The 21,401-nt window shown below is 42.5% G+C and overlaps 3 protein-coding genes across 7 annotated transcripts in view; 2 read left to right on the plus strand and 1 right to left on the minus strand.

Annotated features, from left to right (window-relative positions):
* Positions 1-5,498, plus strand: part of TRIM67 (tripartite motif containing 67) — a 48,318-nt gene extending 42,820 nt beyond the window's left edge. For both annotated transcript variants that reach the window (XR_010388466.1, XM_064509279.1), the window contains exon 11: positions 5,150-5,498. The gene's annotated coding sequence lies outside the window, so the exon portion shown is untranslated. The remainder of the gene's footprint in view (positions 1-5,149) is intronic.
* C3H1orf131 (chromosome 3 C1orf131 homolog) lies at positions 1-9,497 on the minus strand. Of its 2 annotated transcripts, none has more exons than XM_064509284.1 (7): positions 9,146-9,497; positions 8,725-9,032; positions 5,907-5,963; positions 4,688-4,783; positions 3,878-3,961; positions 2,824-2,876; positions 1-2,159 (listed from the first exon to the last, which is right to left on the minus strand). In XM_064509284.1, the coding sequence occupies exons 1-7, from the start codon at positions 9,495-9,497 to the stop codon at positions 2,030-2,032; spliced, it is 1,080 nt and encodes a 359-aa protein (XP_064365354.1). In that variant the 3' UTR covers positions 1-2,029. The 2 variants fall into 2 exon arrangements, with proteins under 2 accessions (XP_064365354.1, XP_064365355.1); XM_064509285.1 differs by having other exon boundaries at positions 9,217-9,369.
* The window catches only part of GNPAT (glyceronephosphate O-acyltransferase), a 27,552-nt gene continuing 15,567 nt past the window's right edge, over positions 9,417-21,401 (plus strand). For 2 of the 3 annotated variants that reach the window (XM_064509275.1, XM_064509277.1), the window contains exons 1-6: positions 9,417-9,552; positions 13,356-13,547; positions 15,567-15,743; positions 17,326-17,455; positions 20,386-20,513; positions 20,947-21,022. In XM_064509275.1, coding sequence (XP_064365345.1) covers positions 9,496-9,552; positions 13,356-13,547; positions 15,567-15,743; positions 17,326-17,455; positions 20,386-20,513; positions 20,947-21,022 — 760 coding nt within the window. In that variant the 5' untranslated portion in view covers positions 9,417-9,495. The remainder of the gene's footprint in view (positions 9,553-13,355; positions 13,548-15,566; positions 15,744-17,325; positions 17,456-20,385; positions 20,514-20,946; positions 21,023-21,401) is intronic. The other variant, XM_064509276.1, reaches the window with a different exon arrangement.

A 21,401-nucleotide genomic window follows, 5' to 3' on the forward strand; every position in this document is an offset into this window, starting at 1 on the left:
CAAAATTCTGAGCAATTTTATTTTTAATCTAAGAACTGAATTTCTTGCAACCCCATTCTGTAACAGAGCTTACAAAGCTTGAGACTAGAACTGCAAAGATGAGGCACTTCATTCTGACCAAGTTTCACTCCTAACAGCTTTTCTAAATTGTGGAGGTAGAAAGTGAACCCTATAAATTACCCAAGATGATTCAGGGACATAACTCCCACAACACATTATACCCAAAGCCAGATGAACAAAATTTTATCTACAAGTAAGCACAAGGTTTAGTCAGGAATTAAAAGATACAGGTTATATTGTAACATCCAAAGCCTATCTCTTGCCTCAGCAAGTTTTGATGCTCTGTACTCAATCCTGCTTAGCGATTACACCTTCATCCACAATAGCAATTTGACATTTCTCTAGTCTGCATATCCCTGATCCAGATAGGATTGTTAATTCTGGCTTGAATTTGCAACCAATACTGAATAAGAAGAAATCCAATTAAGCAACTATGAAATGTTGTAAAAATATTTAGCAATCCAACTCTGCACACCCCTTCCCTTCCCACATGGCTCCAGAAACGCTCCCTTCCCCTCTTAATCTGGCTCCACTTTCCCTTCTGGCCTAGCCCTCCGAGTCCTCTCTATTTGCACAGCACGTCTCCAGGACTTGAAAGTAACCTGGAAGAGATGGGGGGAAGGAGCATGTGAGAAAGCATCCCTCTCTGTGGTGCAGTTCTCTCCAGCACAGAATACTTTCTTAAACTGAGAAGACAGCAGGCCTGATACAGCTGTTTGGGGGAGAGGAATTATGCTGCAGTTCTTGTTGCTTGCTGCAAGGTGACCCGGACCTCCCTGCTTGCTTAAGATGAAACGTCGCCTTGTTCAGGCCCTGAGATGGCAGCTAGGAACTGCACTTCCCAAACCCTCCTGGGTAAGCTGAAGTTCACTAGTACACCTAAAAGTAGTTTCCCTAGTAAGGGTTATTTACCTTCTTATACACACCTGTTTCACTGCCAAAGCTGTTCAAACAACCTCTAGATAACCTTACATGTAAGCAACAGAGCATGAACCTTTCCCCTGTCTTTTGACAGTTAACACTACTTTTGTCTCCTTGTAAAATATTCAAGTTTCTTTAGCTTGAGGTAAAACGGTGAGGACACTTTGCAAGTTGCTAACAGTTGCCATTTCTAATGGAAACGCACCCTTCAACAAAAAAACTGCTAACTCTGTGGGCAGAACTGTTCCTTCAGAAACACCAAATTGTTGAAATACAAATAGCACAAAAACTTTGGATTTGGCAGAGATTTCATAGAAAAGGTTTATCAGGTCTAGCATGGGAACACTGATCACAACAAACGTAAGTTACCAATGAACAACCAGTAGGCATTGGCTGTCACCTTGATTCAAGCCCCCCCCCATTCAAAAAAAAAATTAAATTTGAATTCTGTACACATGTATACAAGTTGCATCTGTAGCTCTTACATGGGAGAAAACTTTAAAAAGTCTCATTTTCATTCCAAAGCAGGTAATTTTGAAACTGTAAAAGATTTTGCTGGACAGGACAGGTTTTTGCTGTGCAGTTCCACTAATATTCAGATAGATACAGAAATAGATGAATGCCTGATAGGTGCTTAAGAATACTTACTTCAGGGTTTAGGGCAATAAGGTATTGCTTTTCACATATTCCTTCCAAATGAAAGCAAAGAGCTATGTATTTTATTCCACTAATTAATGAATTAAATTAATATTTTCCTTATAGCCAATAAACTAATTCTAGGAATAGTGAAATGCTTTCTTTAGCATTTTTTAGCTAATAAAATAGCCAACATAAACTTGTTTAATAAAAGTGTCTTATTTTTATTTTAAAAAAAATGGTAAATTCTCATCTTCTCACCAGAGCAGAATGGAAGATGGGAAATCATGACACTAAAATCCAGATAAAAGAGTTAGGATGTGGTGGGAAGGCAAGAAGATTTGTAGATGCATTGTGGTGTCAACACAAATTCTATCTTATTTTTATTGTCCATTTCATTCTGTGTGTAAGTTCATTTCATAACTTTAGATGATTTAATTTTTTTTATGTCAGAGCTATGCAGAATCAAGGTCCCATCTCTGAATTTTCCAACTTGTCCTGCAGGCCAAATGCTGGGCACCGATTTCTTCTTTTTGGCCTTCCTGAAATACAAGGGGGGAAGAAAGGAATTAAGAGAAAGACCAGAAACTCCCCAAAATGTTCAATACAGTCAAAAACATCACCTATTTATGCAACCAGTATTTGGTATTAAGCAATACCAAATTGTAGCAGATAATAATCATAATTACCTGCATAGCCATTCAAAATTTTTAGGATGAATTACATTAAAAAAAGTTAAAGGACACAGACTTTCAGATAGAGAAAGAAGATGAGAAATACATTTCAGTGAACCAGCTACACTATAATTAAGAATGCCACTTTACCTTTCAAGCCTCTGTATATTGTAGCTTCTGTTTTGCCAAAATTATCTCTCAGGGCAAATGCTCAGAGTAAAAGGGACAAGTGCCACATCCTGGGTCCACACACAGGGATTTCCATCCATCTCCCTGCCAGCTGCAGCCTTAGACATGTCAGGACAGAACTGACATATCTTCAATTAAGCAACGTAACTAAAGCCTCTAAAACTGTTTGACACAGACCAAGGTCACCATTTTGCAACTAAGAGTTCTTCTGTAGTTTGAAAAGTTCCTTCCACTCTGATCTGTGTGACTTTTGGTATGAGACTGTGCATACTTACACAGGGGCAACACATGGGGAAGGAACATACAAAAGCAAGGTAATTTTAACCATGTTAAAATGGCTCACCTCTCCTTCTGTTCTTTCGTCTTCTTCTTCTTAAGAGAATCACCTTTATGTTCCTGTTTTTAAAGATAGTATTTTAATGGAAAAACAACAGAGTATCTTGGCTAAACAGCCATCTGCACACAGAGTATACAGGAGTCAGCTCCTCAGAGCAGAATGCGTTTAAAACAGGGTGGGAGACCTGACAGGACAAGCGAGACAACTCCTTACCGAGGCGCTGCAGAGCCCCAAGCCCAGAGACCCTCCTGCCACCTTATGCAAAGTACAGCCCTCTCATGACCAAGATGCTATCCCTGCCACGCAAGTAGTCTTAAGTCCAGCCACACCAGGGGAGAGGCCTGCGTTTTGGGTACGTGACAGATCCTCGCGTCAAAAGACTGACCTCTTACCAGGCCAGCATGCCTAGTTACCTGGCTGAGCATGCCTGTCAGACGACAGGGTTTGGCTGTGTTTGGTTGTGCACTGGGGGTACTTTCAGTCATGCGACAGAGGAAAAGCAGGTCCCCTGGAAAAGAGGGTGGCAGGGAAGAGGCTGATAGAGCAATTACCCACCCGGCAGCCTGCTCCCACCTACATCAGATTGCTCCTTGGGGACGAAGGGAGCAGGCCATAAGCCAGATGGGCCATGCTGGATGGGTGCAACACAAGCCTCACCCTTGCTTTAAAAGAGGAAGATCCTAGATGGAATGGTGCTGATATAAACCCAGCTGAAGATCCAGCTCTCTGTGGTTAGATAACGTGTATCAAACATTGATTGAAGGACTTTTTTTTAAAAAAAAAAAAGATGCAAGAAAAAAAAATACTGCTGATTTTGTGTGGTCAGTCTATCAACTTCAAAGGATGAGGCAGCCAAACCTACCACTCTAAAGGCCTGATTCTGTACCCTTCATACTGCACACAACCAGCTTTTACTGACGAAATTAGTCCTAGGAGGGAGAGACTATTAGGAAGGGCAGGTGTGGAGCTCAGGTACTCCTCCTGTGCCTCGGGCATTATCTGTCAGGCTCTTGGACTAGCTCTTACTTGCTGTCTTTTTACAGAGAAATTTCACACAAACCTTTCCATTATCGTCTTTCCTTGTCTTCTTCTCTTTCATTTTCTCTTGGTAAGTCTTGTAGTTCACATGTTCTTTTTTGGGGGGCTGCAATAAAGAGCAGGAATGGCATCACTGGTGAAATGTTCAAATAGGTTCAAAAAACATACACATGCCTGCACGGAAATTATTTTTCATAGAGGAAAAAAAACAACACACAAGCAAACAACCAACCCACTCCCACCACAAACAGAAAAAATGATTTATTTCCTTTAGGGGGAATGGAAGTGACTAATGGGATATAAGGTAGGTCATGTTGAAATCATGTCTTTGTTAGTGGGGGCAATAGAAAGGGATGTTTATGTGGTATAACAAGCCTACAAGGTTTCCTACACACAGCCTACGTCAAAAAAAAAAAGTTTCTACTCTGTCTTCTTTATGCTACTGATGGTAAATAAAACTGAAAAGCTTTCTCAGCCCTTAACTTGCTGGGGAAGGTGAAGCTTTAGAAACTTAAAAAGAAAGTCCCTCCTCCAACTGTTTAGGTTTGGATGGTCTGAATGAAAATAAATAAATGTTGATTTCAGCTAAGCAACATCTCTGATAACACAAATGTACTATTTTCTAAATATCTACAGAAAATAGAAGAGACTGAACAGAAAATATGGTCAGAGCAGAAAACAGACAAAATAAGGATGAGATCAGAGAAGGGGCAAGGAAGGGGATCTCGTCTTTTCAAAAAAACTAGGGCCAAACCCCAACAGTGTTTTTTTTACTATTTTTCTGTATCAGAACAGCTGGGCCATCTCCCAGCACAAAACAAGCAACAATTACCTTGGCTCCCAGCATGATAGCACGTTCCTGTTCCCATACACGTTGCTCCTGCTTCTCATAGCCAGTGATTCCAAACTTGTGTACTTCCAAACGAGCCTAAAACATTACAGAAAATTGAAGGCATTTTGTAATTGTCCAACCTGCATATAACAATGCTTGACAGACTGAAACAACGTCGTACTCCCAAAGAAACATCAGGCAATATCTGAAATCAGCCTGCTATAACATAAAACTAATTGAGTTTAGAACTTTACTGCTGCACAGTTAACCACTGTCTAATCTCGAGACACTGAGGATGTCTGGGTGACAATATCTGAATCTCCTTATTTTGCATAAAACTGAACACACGGAAAGGACCTCCTCTGTATAAAAACGAATCATAGTGCTGCACAAAGAACAACAACAAAACACGCTATCAACAACGCCCAACCCTTACAGAGCATTCTCATTCCTTGACTGCAGAGCACCTCACCGGTGAGAAACCTGGATGTGCAGATGCTGAAGTGGCTGGACTACCCAGTACGTAGAGCTGACAACACACAGGAAGACCCTGACAGAACCAGTGGTGAATTCATAACCTTTTCCAAGGTAGTGGTTAAATCCCCACTGTTTTCAGCAGTGGAGAACGCTACACCATGTCCAGATTTCACTAGATCACAGCACTTTCCTGAGTAGGGGTCAGGCATATAAAATAACCTGCACAAATCTGAAACCAAATCAGTATCTAAGAAGCCCAGTGGTAGTTATGCTTATGTAAGAATAGCTTAGAACAAAAAGATAAATGAAAAAATAAAAGCCAACTGCCGTTTGAAAAAAATATATATGTCAATATGTTGTTGTTTGGGTTTTTTTTTCCAGTGAGAGATCAGAAATACCAAAATTAACACCATGGGCCTAAACCAGCATACGCTATGTATTATCGGTACTCACATAGCTTTACACAGCTAACAGAGTGATCCTCCTCAAATTATCACTGAAAGATCAGAAAGAAAGGCCACAGAGTTGTAACATGCCTTTCTTCATAAAGAGCTGTTCACAACAGCCAGCACACTCCTCCTCCAGCATGGCACGCAGCCAAAATTATGTATTAGGAAATCCTCACCTGCCAAAGATAACCTTTTCTAGAATCGTTTCTCTTTGGTCCCACTGTAGCTTTCCCAAGCATATAAGTACACCCACCTGCACACTAAAATGTTGAGGTTAGATCTTGGTGACTTACTTTTTCAAAGTTAAATTCGTGTTTGTTCACATTTTTTTCTTCAGCCACTTTTCTGGTCTATAAAAAAACCCAAAATATTTCAATTTAATATAACACAAGCAATCCCAGTTTAAATGCTGATTGTGATAGTTTCTCACAAAGCAATGAAATGCCAAAATGAGCAGTAGAGAAGAGTATACAGCCTTCCAGCAGGATCTTTTCCTATATTTATGACTTTGATTTACTAAAAAAGAAGGTCTTAATGGCATTTTTAATATATAGATATTGTAGGGTCTTATTGGAACAACCCTGCACAATATACAGGGTACCATTAAAGCACAGAGCACATAGCTTTGTTCAGAGTTTCCTCGCTTAGGTCATTTGCTAATACTTACAAAGTGTTTCATAATTGAGAAAGATATAGCATAGTCGAATTAATACCTGCAATTAACTTTTGAAACTTCAAGTTTAAATTACACTTTGTAAAAGAACTGTTGCATGCGGCCTATGCATCATACAGTTTCCATTTCCAAATCTGTACCAAAACTACTACTGGATGATAGGACACAAACTTAAAGTCATTTTGTTTCACACAGAGAACAGTGGTACTAGTGTATGTATTGATAGCTGGTGGTAACACATAGAACAATACTTAATTCATAACTATATGCAGATAACATTAATGCATGCATCCTAATTAATGCAAAAGAAAAGGCTTCAAAGGAAGTACTGTCAACAAATGGCAAACCCAACACAATATCTGGCACCTAGCATTAAATGTTCAAAATGAAATCAGTGAAAACATCTTTTCAGCTAAGCAATTTATATGGAGACCTTCCATCAGCAGTTCACAGGCTGGAGATGAATTTACCAGAGGGCCTGGCCTGTACCCTAGGGAAAAGGGGGGAAAAAAAAAACCCACCACAAAAACCCAGCAAGCGCTCCATGCCTGCTTGCTATAGAAGCGTAGTGGCTGACAGGGCCTGCACGTGTGCTCCTATTGCTCCTCCTGGGAGGCATTCGGGTCGTTTTCGCTGCAGACCTTTCTCCTCCTCAGGGCAGGACAAGGTGAGGAGGGAAGTCAGTGAGCTCCCACCTCCGATCTGCCACGTTGGGTACCGACTCTTCCCGAGACATTTCTGGACATACTGTTCAAACGAGGCTTACGGTGAAAACTCACAGAGGCTCTAACTATGGAGAAGTCACCATTACACAGTGGCTGTAACTACCACAGTTTAATACTTCTTTCTGTGCCTCGATCCATATCCTATGTGGGACATTTCAGAGCAGTAATACATCTCAAGGTGATTTTAGTTTATGTCTAATCCCTGAATTTGGCAAGCAGGGTGCTGAACTGTTTCTCCAGGTTCAAAAATCCTAATGCTACACTACAGCATGCCTCTGCATCCACCAGAGCCAAACCCAAACATCTCCTAGCCCTGTAAAAGCCTTTATAGAAAACTGGCAGTTTCAACCATCTAAAAACTGGTTATTTTCAGAACATTTTATAACAGGCCAGTCAGCAGTCTTCTCATGCAGGAAAAAAAGTGGTAAAAAGCATGAGAAAATAAAAATCTGGAGCACCTGTTAGAGGGGAATCTGGCAGAAAAAGTATGAAAGATCAACGGACTCAACCAGCTGCTTGGTCCCTCTTGAAAGGGTTTTGAAATAGTCAAACCCCAGGTATCAGTAAGCCTCACTGAATTCAAGACAGCCAGATTTTGGCCCATCAGAGATTATTTTAGAGTTGGGCTTCTGATATCTCCATGAACTCAACTTGAAGAAAACAACCATAGAAGCTATAAAGCTTTGAGACCAATTAACGAGCAAGCGAAACACTGCTCGCGGGGGGGCAGCTAGTTCAGTTTCTAGCTGACCCTGGCCTCTCTGCTGAAGAAGCCTGGCTACTGTTTTTGGTAGCATGGGGGATTTTAACACCCACAGATCTCAATCCACCTGTTTGGTGCAACACCTTCGTGCTTTCAGCCATCAGTCACTTGACACTGGCTCTGCAAGATGCATGTTGCTGGTGGAGAGTCAAGTATGGCTCTGATGCCAGGGAGGAGGAAGGGCACTTGGGGTCCCACACCTGTTCACGAGATGAGGGTGACACCACAAACACTTACGCTGAGAAGTAGCCACCTGGCTTTTCTTCCTGTTTTGTTCATAGGACACTAGACCTCTCCTTGTTGCTGCTTGCTAAAGGCTAAGCCTAAGCCTTGCTCATGACTTGCAGCAATAAACCTGTTCCCCTGGAGCATAAAAGCATTGCTGTGGGTAAGTTTGCGAGCTGACAGGCCACGCGGCGGCTGGCTTACGCTTCTTGTCGTGCTGGCAGCCCCATTCGTGGATTTGTTCAGTTTATGATACACCTACTTCAAACATACAGCACTTGTCTAAATACCTTCTGAAACTGCAAATAAGTCTTCAAACCTGCACTCGCCCCTGCTCCAACCCGCCGCTGTCAGCAATCCTGCTGGAAATCAGCAGGGCTGGCTGCAGGAAAGCAGAGTGCCCCGAAGGAGCTGGGATTTACATGGAGCCGCGTTAGTGGGAGCGGGAGCGGAGAAACTACGCAGGGAAACAGGAATTGCAGAAAGCACCTCACAAGTTATGGATGCAAACAGCAGAGGCAGCAAGAAAAACTATGCGCAGGTGGGTTTTGTTCATTCTTGAGTGGCTACAGGAGTAGGCGGGTCCTAGTCGTGGTTAAGGTTAACATAAAAACTCCATTATGGCTTGGGGGGGGGGGGGGGAGGTGGGGAAGGAATCAGAGACCGCTGCCTCTCGCCCCGTGGTGGGCAAGGCAGAGGTTGGAGACCCCCACCTCGGGCCCTACCTGGGCGCCGCCGCCGCCGCCACCGGGGGACGCCGCGGGGCGCGGCCGCACCGTTCTCCCGGCGCCGCGGAACACGACCACCTGCACGGCAGTGGGCGGCGCCGCGGGCAGCCGCGGGGCGACGCCGCAGGGCTCCGCGCCGCGCAGCTCGGCTCGCAACGCTCCAAAGAAGCCGCGGGCGCCGCCAGCGCCCCGCGGCCGCCCGCCTGCCCCGCCGCTGCCGCCGCCCCCGGGATCGGCCGCCGCCGCCGCGCCTGCCGGCTCCTCTGCGCCGCTCGCCTGCGCCTTCTCCGCATCGCCCTCGTCACCTGCGTGTCGGAGCACACAGAGCGTCAACCGTCGCGTGGGGCCGCCATCACTCCGCTTCAGAGTGAACAGTCCGGCCTCCGCGGCGGGCGGCCCGCCCGGAAGAGTTGTTTACCCCCGGGCCGGCCGGGGCTCCCCAGCGCTCCCCGGGGAGGGCCCCGCAGCGGCCGGGGTCCGCTCACCCACCCAGGTCGTAGAGGGCGCCCAGCACGGCCTCCAGCCGGCGGCACTGCTCCCGCGCCCCCATAGCCGACCGGCCGGCCGCGCCGCGCGGGGCGGAAGGACGTTTGATCCCGCGCGGCTCCCGTTGCGCTCAAGATGGCGCCGCCCACGCGCGCGGCCCCGCCCCGCCCGGCGGGCAGGCGCGGAAGGACGCGCGGAGCCATGGGTGCCGCGGGTGGCGGCCGTTGCGCGGCCGTGGCGACGGGATAGGGCGGGTGGCGCGGCGGCAGCGCTCGCACCACCATGGCGGCAGCAGCAGCGGCGGCTGGGCGGGCGCGGCGAGGGGCGCCCGTATACTCGGTAGGCGGTGGCGGCGGGGCCGGGGCCGGGGGAGCGGGGCCGCCGCCTGCACCACGGTGCTGCTGCTCTTTACCCTGAAGCAGAGTGACGGCGCTCCGCGCGCTGCCCCTCTTCTCGCAGGGTTGTAGGGGGCAGCGGCAGCGCCGGCACCGTGCTCGGGCGGGAGGCAGTTACCGGGGCTCTGCCCGGGGCAGCGGTGCTTGTGCAAGGCCGTAGTCAGCACCGAGGGCGAAGGCCTCGCCCCGCTGCCGCCGGGGAGCCCGAGGTGGGGTGGGGGGCTGCCGGCGCAGGGCCTGTTTGGTAACGGGGAGCGCTGGCCCGGGCCCCGGGGGGTGGCGGCGAGGGGCCTGGGCCCCCCCCGGCTGCGCTGGGTGCCGAGCGGGATGTCTGCGTTAAACAACCACCTGCAGGCGTCCGGCCCTGCACCTCAGCCCTGCCTCGCTGCAGGGGCTTGGGGGCTTTTTTTTTTCTTTTTTTTTTTTTTGAGAATTCAGCTGGGAAGTTAAGTGAGGTCAAGTTCAAGTGACAGCCAAAGAGTTCAGTGAAAAGTTCATTTTCCTGAGGTACTTAACTTGCAAATACTGCAAGTTGACATAAAATACACACACTCACAATTTGGGTCACCTCTGCAGCATATCTGGATTTAAGTAACGATAATTAAAGTTTCCAATTTTGAACGCATGACTTCTCAGCTGAAACACACTGTAAAATACCAGTTCTCCTCTTAAAAAAGAAAAAACAGTTCAGAAAAGACTAGGACTTCTCTTTAAAGAAAAGTCTTCCCAAAAGGCCTGTTTAACTTAGTCGAAGGCCTCTGTAATTGCAGCAGGTATCTGAATGCAGAGCATTTTAGAAGATAGAGCTTGTGGCTGTCTTGTGGAATAGAAACACCTGGTAATGAAAATGACTCACTCTCGTTTAACTTTAATTGACGTGTCTATTGTAACCTTTTGGCCCGCAAAGGTACAATGTGTTCCTGTTAGTAAGCTGCCAATTAAATTTGCTATTAGAAATTTTTCATCAAGTTGGGGTTGACAAAATGGGCTTTCCTGTGTTATACAGTTGAAATGACCTCATTGACCTTGTTTTTTACTGCAGCTCCTTTACCAGCCTCAAACAAGGAGATTTGGATGTGAGATGCTAAACCTCTCTCCCTACTTGGATTTGGATGGGGGAGGGAGGTGGGGAGAGAAGGAAACAACTTCTGGTTTCAGGGGAGATTCCTGAACTTCTCTTCTGTGTCTCCTTGGCTCTGTGCTTGTACCCCAAGCACATCATTTTATCATTTTCAAAGGTTATATGGAAAAAAAGAAATACCAAGCTCCTACTGATTTTACTCTTGTAGTTCACCAGTTTCATGGTAATTGTGAACCTAGCTGAATTTTCTCATTACTAAGTTTCCAGTAGTGTATTTTCTGAATGTATTCTCTGTCAGTCTGTGGTTGAAGCTGAGACAGCAATTTGGCTTTAGTGTATAAGGGGAGAGTAACTCTCCTTTAGTAATTGGTAGAGTGTGTTTGTTTTGGTTCCCTTCATGCTACTTCAGGGCAGGACACAAAAATAACCACTGATACATAAAGAAATTAGGTGTGCATTAAATCTGAAAAGTGAAAAAAAGTGGCAGAGTGATGGCTTTTCCATTGGCTGTGGCCTTTGAAAAACCCCTTGTCAGAGACATGTTTTGGAGTGGCCGTGGCACGCAGTGACTGCTGGTGTGGCTAATAATACCAGAGCTGAATGCTAGATTTCTTTGTTTGCTTTTCATATATTTGCATGTTACAGGGTTTAGACTTCGGCAATTGAAATAAAAGTAGCTTAGGTTTTCCGAACAATGTCTTGTCACGCACTGATACAAGCCTGTGTATAGGATAGAACCAACTGATATTTTCTCATGCTATTCTGAGCCATCTGTTTGCTGTTACAGGATGTAAATTTTTCTTTGCTGTCTTTATTTGTGATCAAGGGGATCGACATAAGGTATCAGTGGCCACAGCAGAGCACTAAAAGCTATTTCCAGTCTTCTCATCTGTTCTTAGCTTACTTGGCTCTTGCAAAACATCAACTGATGTAGCTGCAGAAGAAGAAAGGTTGAAAACATTAATGCAAAGCCCTCCTGAAAAAAGCCTGAAACTTTTACGTGAACAAACCCTCTGATTATTTTTAAAGTCCATGGAGAGACTGGTTCTGCAGTTGCTGCAGGACAATTCTCTGAAGTATGATAATGGAAAGAAAAGCTGGATGGCTAGAAAGCTAGAAGTTACCAAACTCTGGTATGGCAGAAAGATTGTATCCAGATTTGATTACAGTGTGTGGGGGAAAAAAATTAGGAAAAGGTCAAACATTATAGTAGGATTTGTGTTCTATAATAAAATGAAACTGACTTTTGATACAGCTGAGGCTTTGAAGGATTTCTTTTGTGGTTCCTAAGTGGAGATATTTCTGGGCTAAATCTTCTTGTGCTAATGAACAGACAGGAACTAAATGTTTGCTATATGCTTATTTTAAATCTGTCAGCTGTTTTTGATAGTGTTGCTGATGTGACTGTGGTCAACTGGCAGTGAAATGTGACTCCCTCTCCCAAGACTGAACAGCCAGCGGCTGCTGCTGTACATACTGTTTATCTGCTTCCAGTGTTCGTGTGTGTTAGTTGGCCAGGCCTTCATCTTGAAACCAGAAAATGCCACTGTAAGAGCCAGTGGAACAAAGTGTTTTATCCTTCAGTATGTAGATTGGGGCCGGTTCTGCATGAGTTGTAAATAGGAAGAGAAGAATAAATGAATGAAAGGGAATACGTATGCTACCATTCAAGATAGAGGAAGACAGAAGCCTTTTTATTTTAGCATCTTCTAAAAAATGCGCTTAACCAAAACAGTTGCCTTTATATTTGTATTTCATTGAGCCTGACCCATGCAGTTGCCTTGCTTGGCTGGTGGCTGTTGCTGCTATTTTGAAGTTTAGATGAATACGAGTTCAGTTTTAGAAAGACTGAGCGTCATTCATGCACACTGTGATGTTATAGGAGATAATAGGAGATATCTCTCTCTCCAGCGTAGGAGATACTAGTGGAAGAGTTTTATCATGGAGATTTCTGCAGCGGGAGGGATCCACAATTAGTTCCTGATGTGCAGCTAGCTTTTCTGCTTGGTAGCGATGCTGGCTGCTCAAGACTGTTCTCTCTTTTTCGTCTGTCTGCGCACCATGTTGCACTATGATAGGGCCTAGCTCCAGGTGGCCGTATGAATCACATGTACTTAGCTGGTAATTGTTTTTTGTTTTGTTCCTATCTGGCTGTGTTTTTTGTACCTTATATCTGAGCTTGGTGAAAGCCAGCACGGATCACCTAGGTCCCAGATGCAGCTTAAAGTGAGAGGCATTATTTTTTTGTAATGCCGTTCATCTCATTGTCTTCATGCAATTGCAACAGTTGGAATGAAAGGTACTTTAGTTAATACCTATTAATTATGAAGAGGCTGGAGGCAAGGCATTTTAACTTTCAAAGCCCAGGTGTTCTCTTGACTTCTTCCTATTGGGCAGGATTAAGCAATGTGGTATAGGGTGAACTGGGGATCTTTGCAGTTGGAAAGTTGTTTTGGGAAGGGCTTGGAGATTAGTTTCTTTCTAATTGCATCATTGTTCCAAGCAAGTAATAGTTGTTCATGCACTCAGAGTATGGGATGCAGATATTAGAAATCTAAAAAACCAAACATTGCAAAAGTATTGCACACCATTATTTTGCTGCTGTAGCCAAGCAGACCACTGAATAGCTCAAGACAGTGTCTCATTCTTTATTTGTATATTCCCAGCAGAAAGAGCTCACGTCAAAGAAAAGAGGTGAGTTTGAAGACATCTTGGAGGAAAGACGGATGTCCAGTGACTTGAGATACGCAATGAAATGCTATGCACCTGTGATCTACAAAGGGCTTTCACCGTGCAAGCCAAGTGCTATTAAAAGTGCTGTTCTCCATTCAGAGCAAGTTCAATATGTTATCAGGCAGGTGAGTCTGAATGCTGAGCTGTAAGAGAAAGCGGACTGAACACAGCCAAACTTTGTGTGGCAGAAGGGGAAAAAAAATTATTGCTGACCTTGTCAAACACGATAGCTGTAATTTGAAAGACAATCCAATAAATCAGTAACTTGAGAGCCACACTCTTCTGGCAGGAAAAACAAATACTGATTTACCACAGAGCTGCCAGTGAAGCTGTTAGATCACTAGTTCACGTAGCAGTGTTTTGATTTTGCATATATGACAGTTCACCCTGTAACGAATCCGATGTGCTTGACTTTTTTTTTTTTTTCCCTCTCCTCCATTGTCCTTGACATAAAGCAGCATTATGAAAGACATAAGCACCCTCCTTTTTAGTAGACGTTTTTGTACTTTGGGGGAGTCTTGTAGTAATTTTATAGGCTGATGATACATTTTTCAATCAGTCATAAATGCTGCATTCTCTAAAATTAGAATTAAATGTCACATAATTAAACTTCACTTAATTTCTTTGGGTTAGAAATACTAAGATATAACCATATTTTAATATTTAAGATTAAGGGCAGCTATTACTTTGTAATGAATAAAACGTGTTGCATTCAAACTGATTCCTATCTTCCACTGTGTTGAAATGGCTGAAATAAGTGTGTTAATTAGCAGAGTAGCTATTTTCAGTATTCTAGAAAAATAATTCCAGGTCAGCAGAAGTGTGTAAGATGGTTAGAGCTGAGTAAGTGACTGCCATAATCCTTTTTTATTTCTTTAATGGTCAATGTTACGTATGGTATATCAAAATTTGTTATGACATGACAAATTAAAGCACATCCTACAAAGCAGTCCCGTTGCCACTGTGAAGAAGAGCTAAGTAATATGAAATTCAAAAAATTGAACCTTTCAACTTTGCAAACACTAAAGCATTAACTGGAAGAAAATATTTTACAGAGAATTTGTTGGAAAGACTTTTGTGTGATGTTTTCTTTTGAAGTGCTGTTTTTTTGATGAAAAACCATTTTGATGAAAATTTTTCAACCAAGCACCAAGTAGTTGATGGGTGTTAACAGTCCTGCCATTGCAGTCTAGTTCTCAACTTTGGACTTGAGATTATTGAAAGTATGTAATTAGGGCTATTTGGGGCAATATACCCAACAGTGTACGATTAGCATGCCTCCTGTCTGGGCAGAGTTTATTCAGCTTACGCAAGCATCCTAGAATTTGTTCTTGTGACAAGTTGCTGAGGCTAGTAATGTTCAATGCGTGTCCAAAGGCTTTTTTTTTTCTTTCATTCCTCCTCCCTCCTTCTCCATGGTTAATGAAATGCATGTTCCTCATTCCATAATAGTAAAGGACCAACTTTTCAGTTAAACATATTTAGATTCAGTGTATCAAATAAGAGAGATGCCATTATTTAAGTCTGTTTTAAGAAACTTCAGAAAGAAATGTGCATAGCAACAGAAAGAGAACATTGATATGCAAAGCTGGTAGAGACAGTGCTTTGTATGCATTTCAGCTAGTGATTGCCAAAGTAATACATTGCAAAGAAATTCAAGTATGATAGGGTTGAGATTCTTCAGGCAAGTCTGAAAATTTAACTCAAGTGCACTTCACAGATTTACCTTGTGAATATCATTGCAAATAAAGGCTTTGTTTTATTTACCAGTCGAAGAAAATTGCACACAGCCTGCTTCAGACAAAAAATATGTGAAATATTCTTCTATCTTAAACCTCCTCTGAAGATACTATAGGCTAAAACATTCAGATGGTGTGTTTGGGGAAAAATGTGTTGCTCCTCTGCCCTGCCATTGACATCTAAGTTCATTCTTGATTTTAAACAGGTTTAACTTGGCTTTCTTTTGTTGGTTGACATGGAACAGATTCAGTAAGATTAGGTGCCTGTCTGTCACATAGAGTAAAATCTTGCTGACTAGCACATTAGTTTTGCCGTAATTCTTGTGGCACACGGAACAGTGTGTGTGGAGGGGGGGAGGAGGGGACAACTTCTGACTGCTTTCTTGTTTGTTTCTTTCCCTTTAGTTAGCAAAAGAGACAGGAGAGTCATCTGATATTATTCAAGAAGCAGCCATGGAAATCCTGGATGAGATGGGCCACAGTATGCAATTAGGAGCTGTCAGATTTTTTGCCTTTACTCTGAGCAAAATATTTAAACGGCTTTTTCAGAGAGTTTGCGTGAATGAAGAAGGAATGCAAAGAGTGAGTACTATTTAAGAGGGGAAAAAAAAGCTATAATACTTTCATACTAGTCACTCAGGGAAAGACGCCAGTCTTCACTCCAAGTAACAAATACAAAAACTTGGAGATCCATTGAAAGAAAACAGTACCCTGCACTTGTTTATTATTGCCTCTCTTAAAAAACAATAAAGGGAAAAAAGCAGATGCTGTTTAAGTATTTTGGACGCAAGTAGTCAGCTAGATTTCCTGTACTATTTCCAGATGCTGCTACAATAAGGAGACATTTTTATACAAAACATCTTACCTCTTTTGCAGAGGTTACATAGATCTGCACTTGGAATACATTTGGAAATGAATGCAATATATGTAAGATTAAGCAGCATAAAAAAGAAAATTCTTTTTTATTTTGATGCTTAGAAGGGGTTTGCTGAAGACTTTTTAATAGGATAAAAATAATAATGGTCTTGCAAGCACAAGTAATGTGAACAGTCTTATTTGCATCTTTTTTTTTTCCATAGAGTTGTCATTAAAGATAAATAATTGTCAAAAAAGACACATTGTGATCTTCCTCTCACTCTTGCTCCCCCTGCCCCCCCTTTTTTTTGGTACTCTTGTGGTGTCATTGTTTTGCCAGCTCTGCAGGGGTCTGAATTCCTAATTTTAAAATAAATCTCCATGCAACAAATTTTGATAAAGTGGTGTATGAGATGTAGGACATAAGAAAAGGAGAATCTTTTGTTTAAGAGTTTTGTTTTGGAAAAAACTTTGGCCTGTTTTCTTTTAACTTGATTTATGTTATAAAGCAGGCAACAATACAGTACATCCCAGAAGCAATTCTCCGTATGGGGCGGAATGTGGCAATAGTTACCTGGACAGTAGATAAATAGAAACACTGGGACTGGTTTTAGAGGGAGTGTGGGTATGTGACCAAGAATATAGACAGAAAAAGTGAGAGCAAGTTGCAAGAGTGGTCAGATAGCAAATTATAATTTAAGTGGAGTTAGTGGATTTCTGAACTAAGTGCTGGAATATATTAGTGTGATTGAAAGCTTTGTTTATACAGAATACATGCATACATGTAAGGAGTACTTGCAGACATTTTTCAGTGATTCTGTTAGATCAGCTTTTGTAGATTTAATAATGCATTTAGCTGAATTGGGGTCAAAAAGCTAATGTTACGTGACCGAGCAGGTTGGCTGTCCCACAGAACTTTCATGTCATCCCCTTGTTTCATTTGCGGGATGTTGCTGCACTGGAGGGTGCAGTGTGCTCCCCGCAAGACTTGGTGATGTCAGCCCTGACAGCCGCCGTTGGGTTTCTCATCCCCATCGAAGGGATTTGGATTATGCTATCATGCAATGATTTGGCCCCTATTTATGAGTCCTGCGACACCTGTGAACCACACATTACTGTTATGGAAACTATAGCTCCAAATTTCCTGTGGTCCCATACTGAAAAAGGTTTTAGAGCATGTGGATGGAGAAACCACCCTCAAACAAATCAACTTCTGTTTGTCTTAAGCCACACAAAGGTCTGTGTTTGCAAATTTCAACAGTCAGTCTGTAAATATTGGAACAATATTGTGTTTGGATTTCTTTTTCAGTTGCAACAGGCCATTCAAGAGCATCCTGTTGTACTACTGCCCAGTCACCGAAGCTACGTAGATTTTTTGATGCTGTCTTATTTGCTATATACATACGACTTGGCTCTGCCTGTCATTGCTGCAGGAATAGGCAAGTATGTTCTCTAACAATGTTTTCAGGATTCAGAGAATCTGTAGCAAGTGATCTGGTAGCTGCTACTATAAGTAATTGTCTTTAAGTTCTTCTTCTAATATGTCTTGGAATATCTCCCTTGGATGAGGTGCTTAAAGCATCTGAAAGCCTCCCTGTCTGTGCTGAGAAGTCTAATCAAAGGTGGATTTTATTTTTTTTAGTAGCCAGTTTGACTGGAACTGCCCCAAGTGCCACCCATGAGAGTGGGCAAAGCTAGGCGTTGAGAAGACGACTTCTGTATATATTTTTTGGCTGGAAATGGGCAACAACTTGGCCAAGAGCTACTGCGTATGCAGAGCCTTTTGTGATACTTTATACAGTTTTAACTGCAGTCATAGTAGCCAGATATGAACTGTCAATCACCTTGGTGATGATATGACCAATCCTCTTGAAAACATTGGCAGAATGCCATTATGTGAAATGCTGAGAGCAGAGCTGACAGGAAAAGGAAATTTGCCTCAATGGACCTATTGTTGGATATATTTATATTTAGCAGATGAAGCCAGTTTTATTTGTAGAAATGAAATTGTGGGATTTTTTTTTTTTTTTTTAACTTGGACAGTGAATATTTTCTGGGTTAATGTGCTTCTTGAAAATCCTGACTCTATGGTAGCATTTAACTGAGAAACATGTGGTATCAACCAAGTCTTCTAAGCGGGCAGACAGCAGCTGGAGATCTAGTGCAGTCCTGTATGCATGCAGGCAAGCTAGCAACGATCTGGGAATGTATTACTCTACTATAGTCTACTAGTGCAACTTTTTGAAATGGTAGGGAGTGAATGAGCCTGTAAACGAACAGATAAGATGATATTTCCCTCCCCCCACCCCTTGCAACATGTCACTTCTGTCAAATCGACAAAATTTCCATTGCTTTCAGTGGAATAGCATTTGAAAATTCTCCAACAACCCAAGTCACTACCCTTTTTCAGTAGGTGCTCTTTGATGCCAGGAACTTTGCTTTGAGCTGCTTGCATGAAAAGTGCCACAGATTTGGGAACTGTGTTTTATTAAGTAGGCAGCTGTAATAGCTAAAAGTTAAGGGTAGGTTTTTCGGGTCCATATTAAGCTCAGCTTTCCTCCCATTAAAATGAATGAGGACAGAGCTGATTTAGGGTGTGCTTGTGAAATTTTTCACTTAACACTCTTCTGATGCTCTAGAGTAGATAGGACCAGTGGCTGGGAATTTTCAAGGGTGGAGGCTAGACTGTATTTTTCTTTTCCAATCGAAACGTTTGCATACCAGTAGAAAAACAACAGAAGCTGGGAGAATATGTTTGGTAGAGAAGACAAGATTCTGCTGATCTGTGAGTTAGTGGTACCTTGCCTCTGGGTGATACGGGTTAGCTTCTGGTGAATTCAGAAGTTGCTGTCTCATAGCTGCCTTTCCTAAGGAATTGCAGCTGCTGACCTGTTGCATGTTACTGAGCACATGCTGTTATAGGTACCAGTGTGCTCCTTTGCTGACTTCTGGATTAGATCAATACCTGTTTTAAGTTCTGGATCTCAAAACACTCAAGATATTACTGAGTTAGCCTAGAGGGATTTTTTTTAATAATTAACTGTTTTTTAATGTTTGAGATATTTTGCAGTCAAAGTTTTCCAGAATTAGGGTTTTGCAGCTCGGTTACGTTGCTGCATGTGTGTGTATCTTTTTAGAGTTCCTCTGCCTGGTGGAAACACACACAGCACTCCATGATTTTAGTCATATTTACTACATATTGTATTAGAGATTCACAAGATGCTGTACACAAACTCACTTTCAAAGTGGTACTTGTGCTGAGTGGAGAGACGCTCTCCTGATCTCAGTGATACGTGCCTCTCCTCTTTTAGTTATCCCTTGACTCCATGTACCATACAGATAGATATATGGGGATCAGCTAAAGTCAGGTAGATAGTTCCTGGTAACACCACAGTATCTGTGGTGCTGCATTAGCAGGGACCCAGCTGGTGCTTCGATCTGCATTTCTGCCTCACAAGTGATGTTCAAGAGACAGAGTGGGTGAGGCGGTGTGGGCTTGAGGTATATAAGGTGTAAGTTATTATATGTATTATAAGAGCTATATATACACACAATAACATGTTGCTATATATATGCAATAGCATATATATAAATAATAATTGTGTGTATGTATATATATACATACACACATTTATATAAAGCACATGTATGTGTACTATAAAATACATCAGATCTTCAAGGCAGTCCTGTCAATGTTGCAGCTGGAAATGTCAATTATTTACCAAGGGAATCTCTGTTCTCAGATGTTTCACTGTCGAGGTGACAAGGAGACTGAAGCAACAAACAGCCAGCTGCTGCATAGACTCTTGTTTTAAATGCCTCCCTTAAAAAGTTGTTAAAGTGTCGGCTGGTTTTGGCAAGTTAAGTGTTGACCCTGATTGTGTAAAACTAGAAAACTACCAAAAGTTTAACTGATTTGATTTGGTTCCACTTCCCACCACCACCCAAAAGGTGATGAGTCAGGATCTCAAGTGGTATAGCTGTATACAGTGTAATTAGTCAGTTAATTTCAGCGTCTTCTAGGTTGTATTAAATGGTAACTAATCTTTCTGAAGTTAAGCGAGACAGTGAACTAAATAGTCTTCATTATGACTGAAGTCCGACCATCTAAATTATCCAAAGAAATTGTTCTAAGTGTATGCTATGTGCAAAAAGCTTGAAAGCATATTACATATCAGTCATGTCTACATATGTCTTGCTTGATGTTCTGAAAGCAAGTAAAGGTATTTACAACAATAGAATCTTTGAAGGGGATCTCCTTTATTCTGATAATTGAATCAGTGTTTTAGGGAAACTGGTTGACCCTGCTGACTAATATTAATCAATGAGTTTTGTGTGTGTGGTTTTGTTTTTTGTTTGTGTTTTCCAGATTTCCTAGGAATGAAAATAGTTGGCGAGCTGCTACGAAGGGCAGGTGCCTTTTTTATGCGACGTTCTTTCGGTGGGAACAGACTCTATTGGGCAGTTTTTGCTGAATATGTAAAAACTATGTTAAGGGTAAATAAATTACTGAACTATCAAAATGTATGCTTAAGAAATACTCTGTTGCAATGATTTTTGTGAAATATTCATGATGCCATGGTACACAATTGAAAATTTCACTGTGATCTGAGGAAATGAATGTTCCCTCAGAACTAAAGCAAGCGGAGAGCACACATGCGCTCCATTATACAGTTCAACAATAGGTAGTAACTGAATCACAGCTCATCAGTTGCTTTTAATCGTGTGTCCATATCTCATGCACAGGCAAAATGTGTCAGTTAATTTACCTATATGGCGTGGCAGATACATTGGATGCATATAGACTTAGAGATGACTGAAGTTAGATATGCAGGGCTTCCATTTAAAAAACTTAACAGAATTTTTTGAGGAGAAGTAAAGAAGAAATATTGTTCTCATCAGGTTTTTTTGTCTTGTTTTATTTTTGAAGAATGGCTATGCCCCAGTCGAATTTTTTCTTGAAGGGACTAGAAGCCGCACGGCCAAGACTCTGACTCCAAAGTTTGGTAGGTTGGTTGAAAACTTGGAGCTCCTCATGTTTATGAGTACTGTTATTAGTGGCTTATTTCTTCATAAGTTGCTCAGACAATGTGGGGTGTTAAAGTGGTGGGAAATGGGTGAGGTCTGTCAGAGTAGTGGAAGACACTATGGTCAGAGTTTTAAGGCCATACAAAGAATGGCAATACAAGTCTGTTGCACTCTACTGCTTTCTCTCCCGTTGTCCTGCTGTGTGCTTAACACTAGGCGTCCCCTCGCCAGCACAGAAATATTTTAAATTGTTTGTGAAAGAAACGAGGAATCCTTAGAAGGAAGATACTGTGTGAGTGAGTACACAGCAGTGCTATTGAAAAGAGCATACCTAGCTGATGGAATTCATTGCTTATG

This window comes from Dromaius novaehollandiae, chromosome 3 (assembly GCF_036370855.1).
Source record: "Dromaius novaehollandiae isolate bDroNov1 chromosome 3, bDroNov1.hap1, whole genome shotgun sequence".
NCBI classification, from domain to species: domain Eukaryota; kingdom Metazoa; phylum Chordata; class Aves; order Casuariiformes; family Dromaiidae; genus Dromaius; species Dromaius novaehollandiae.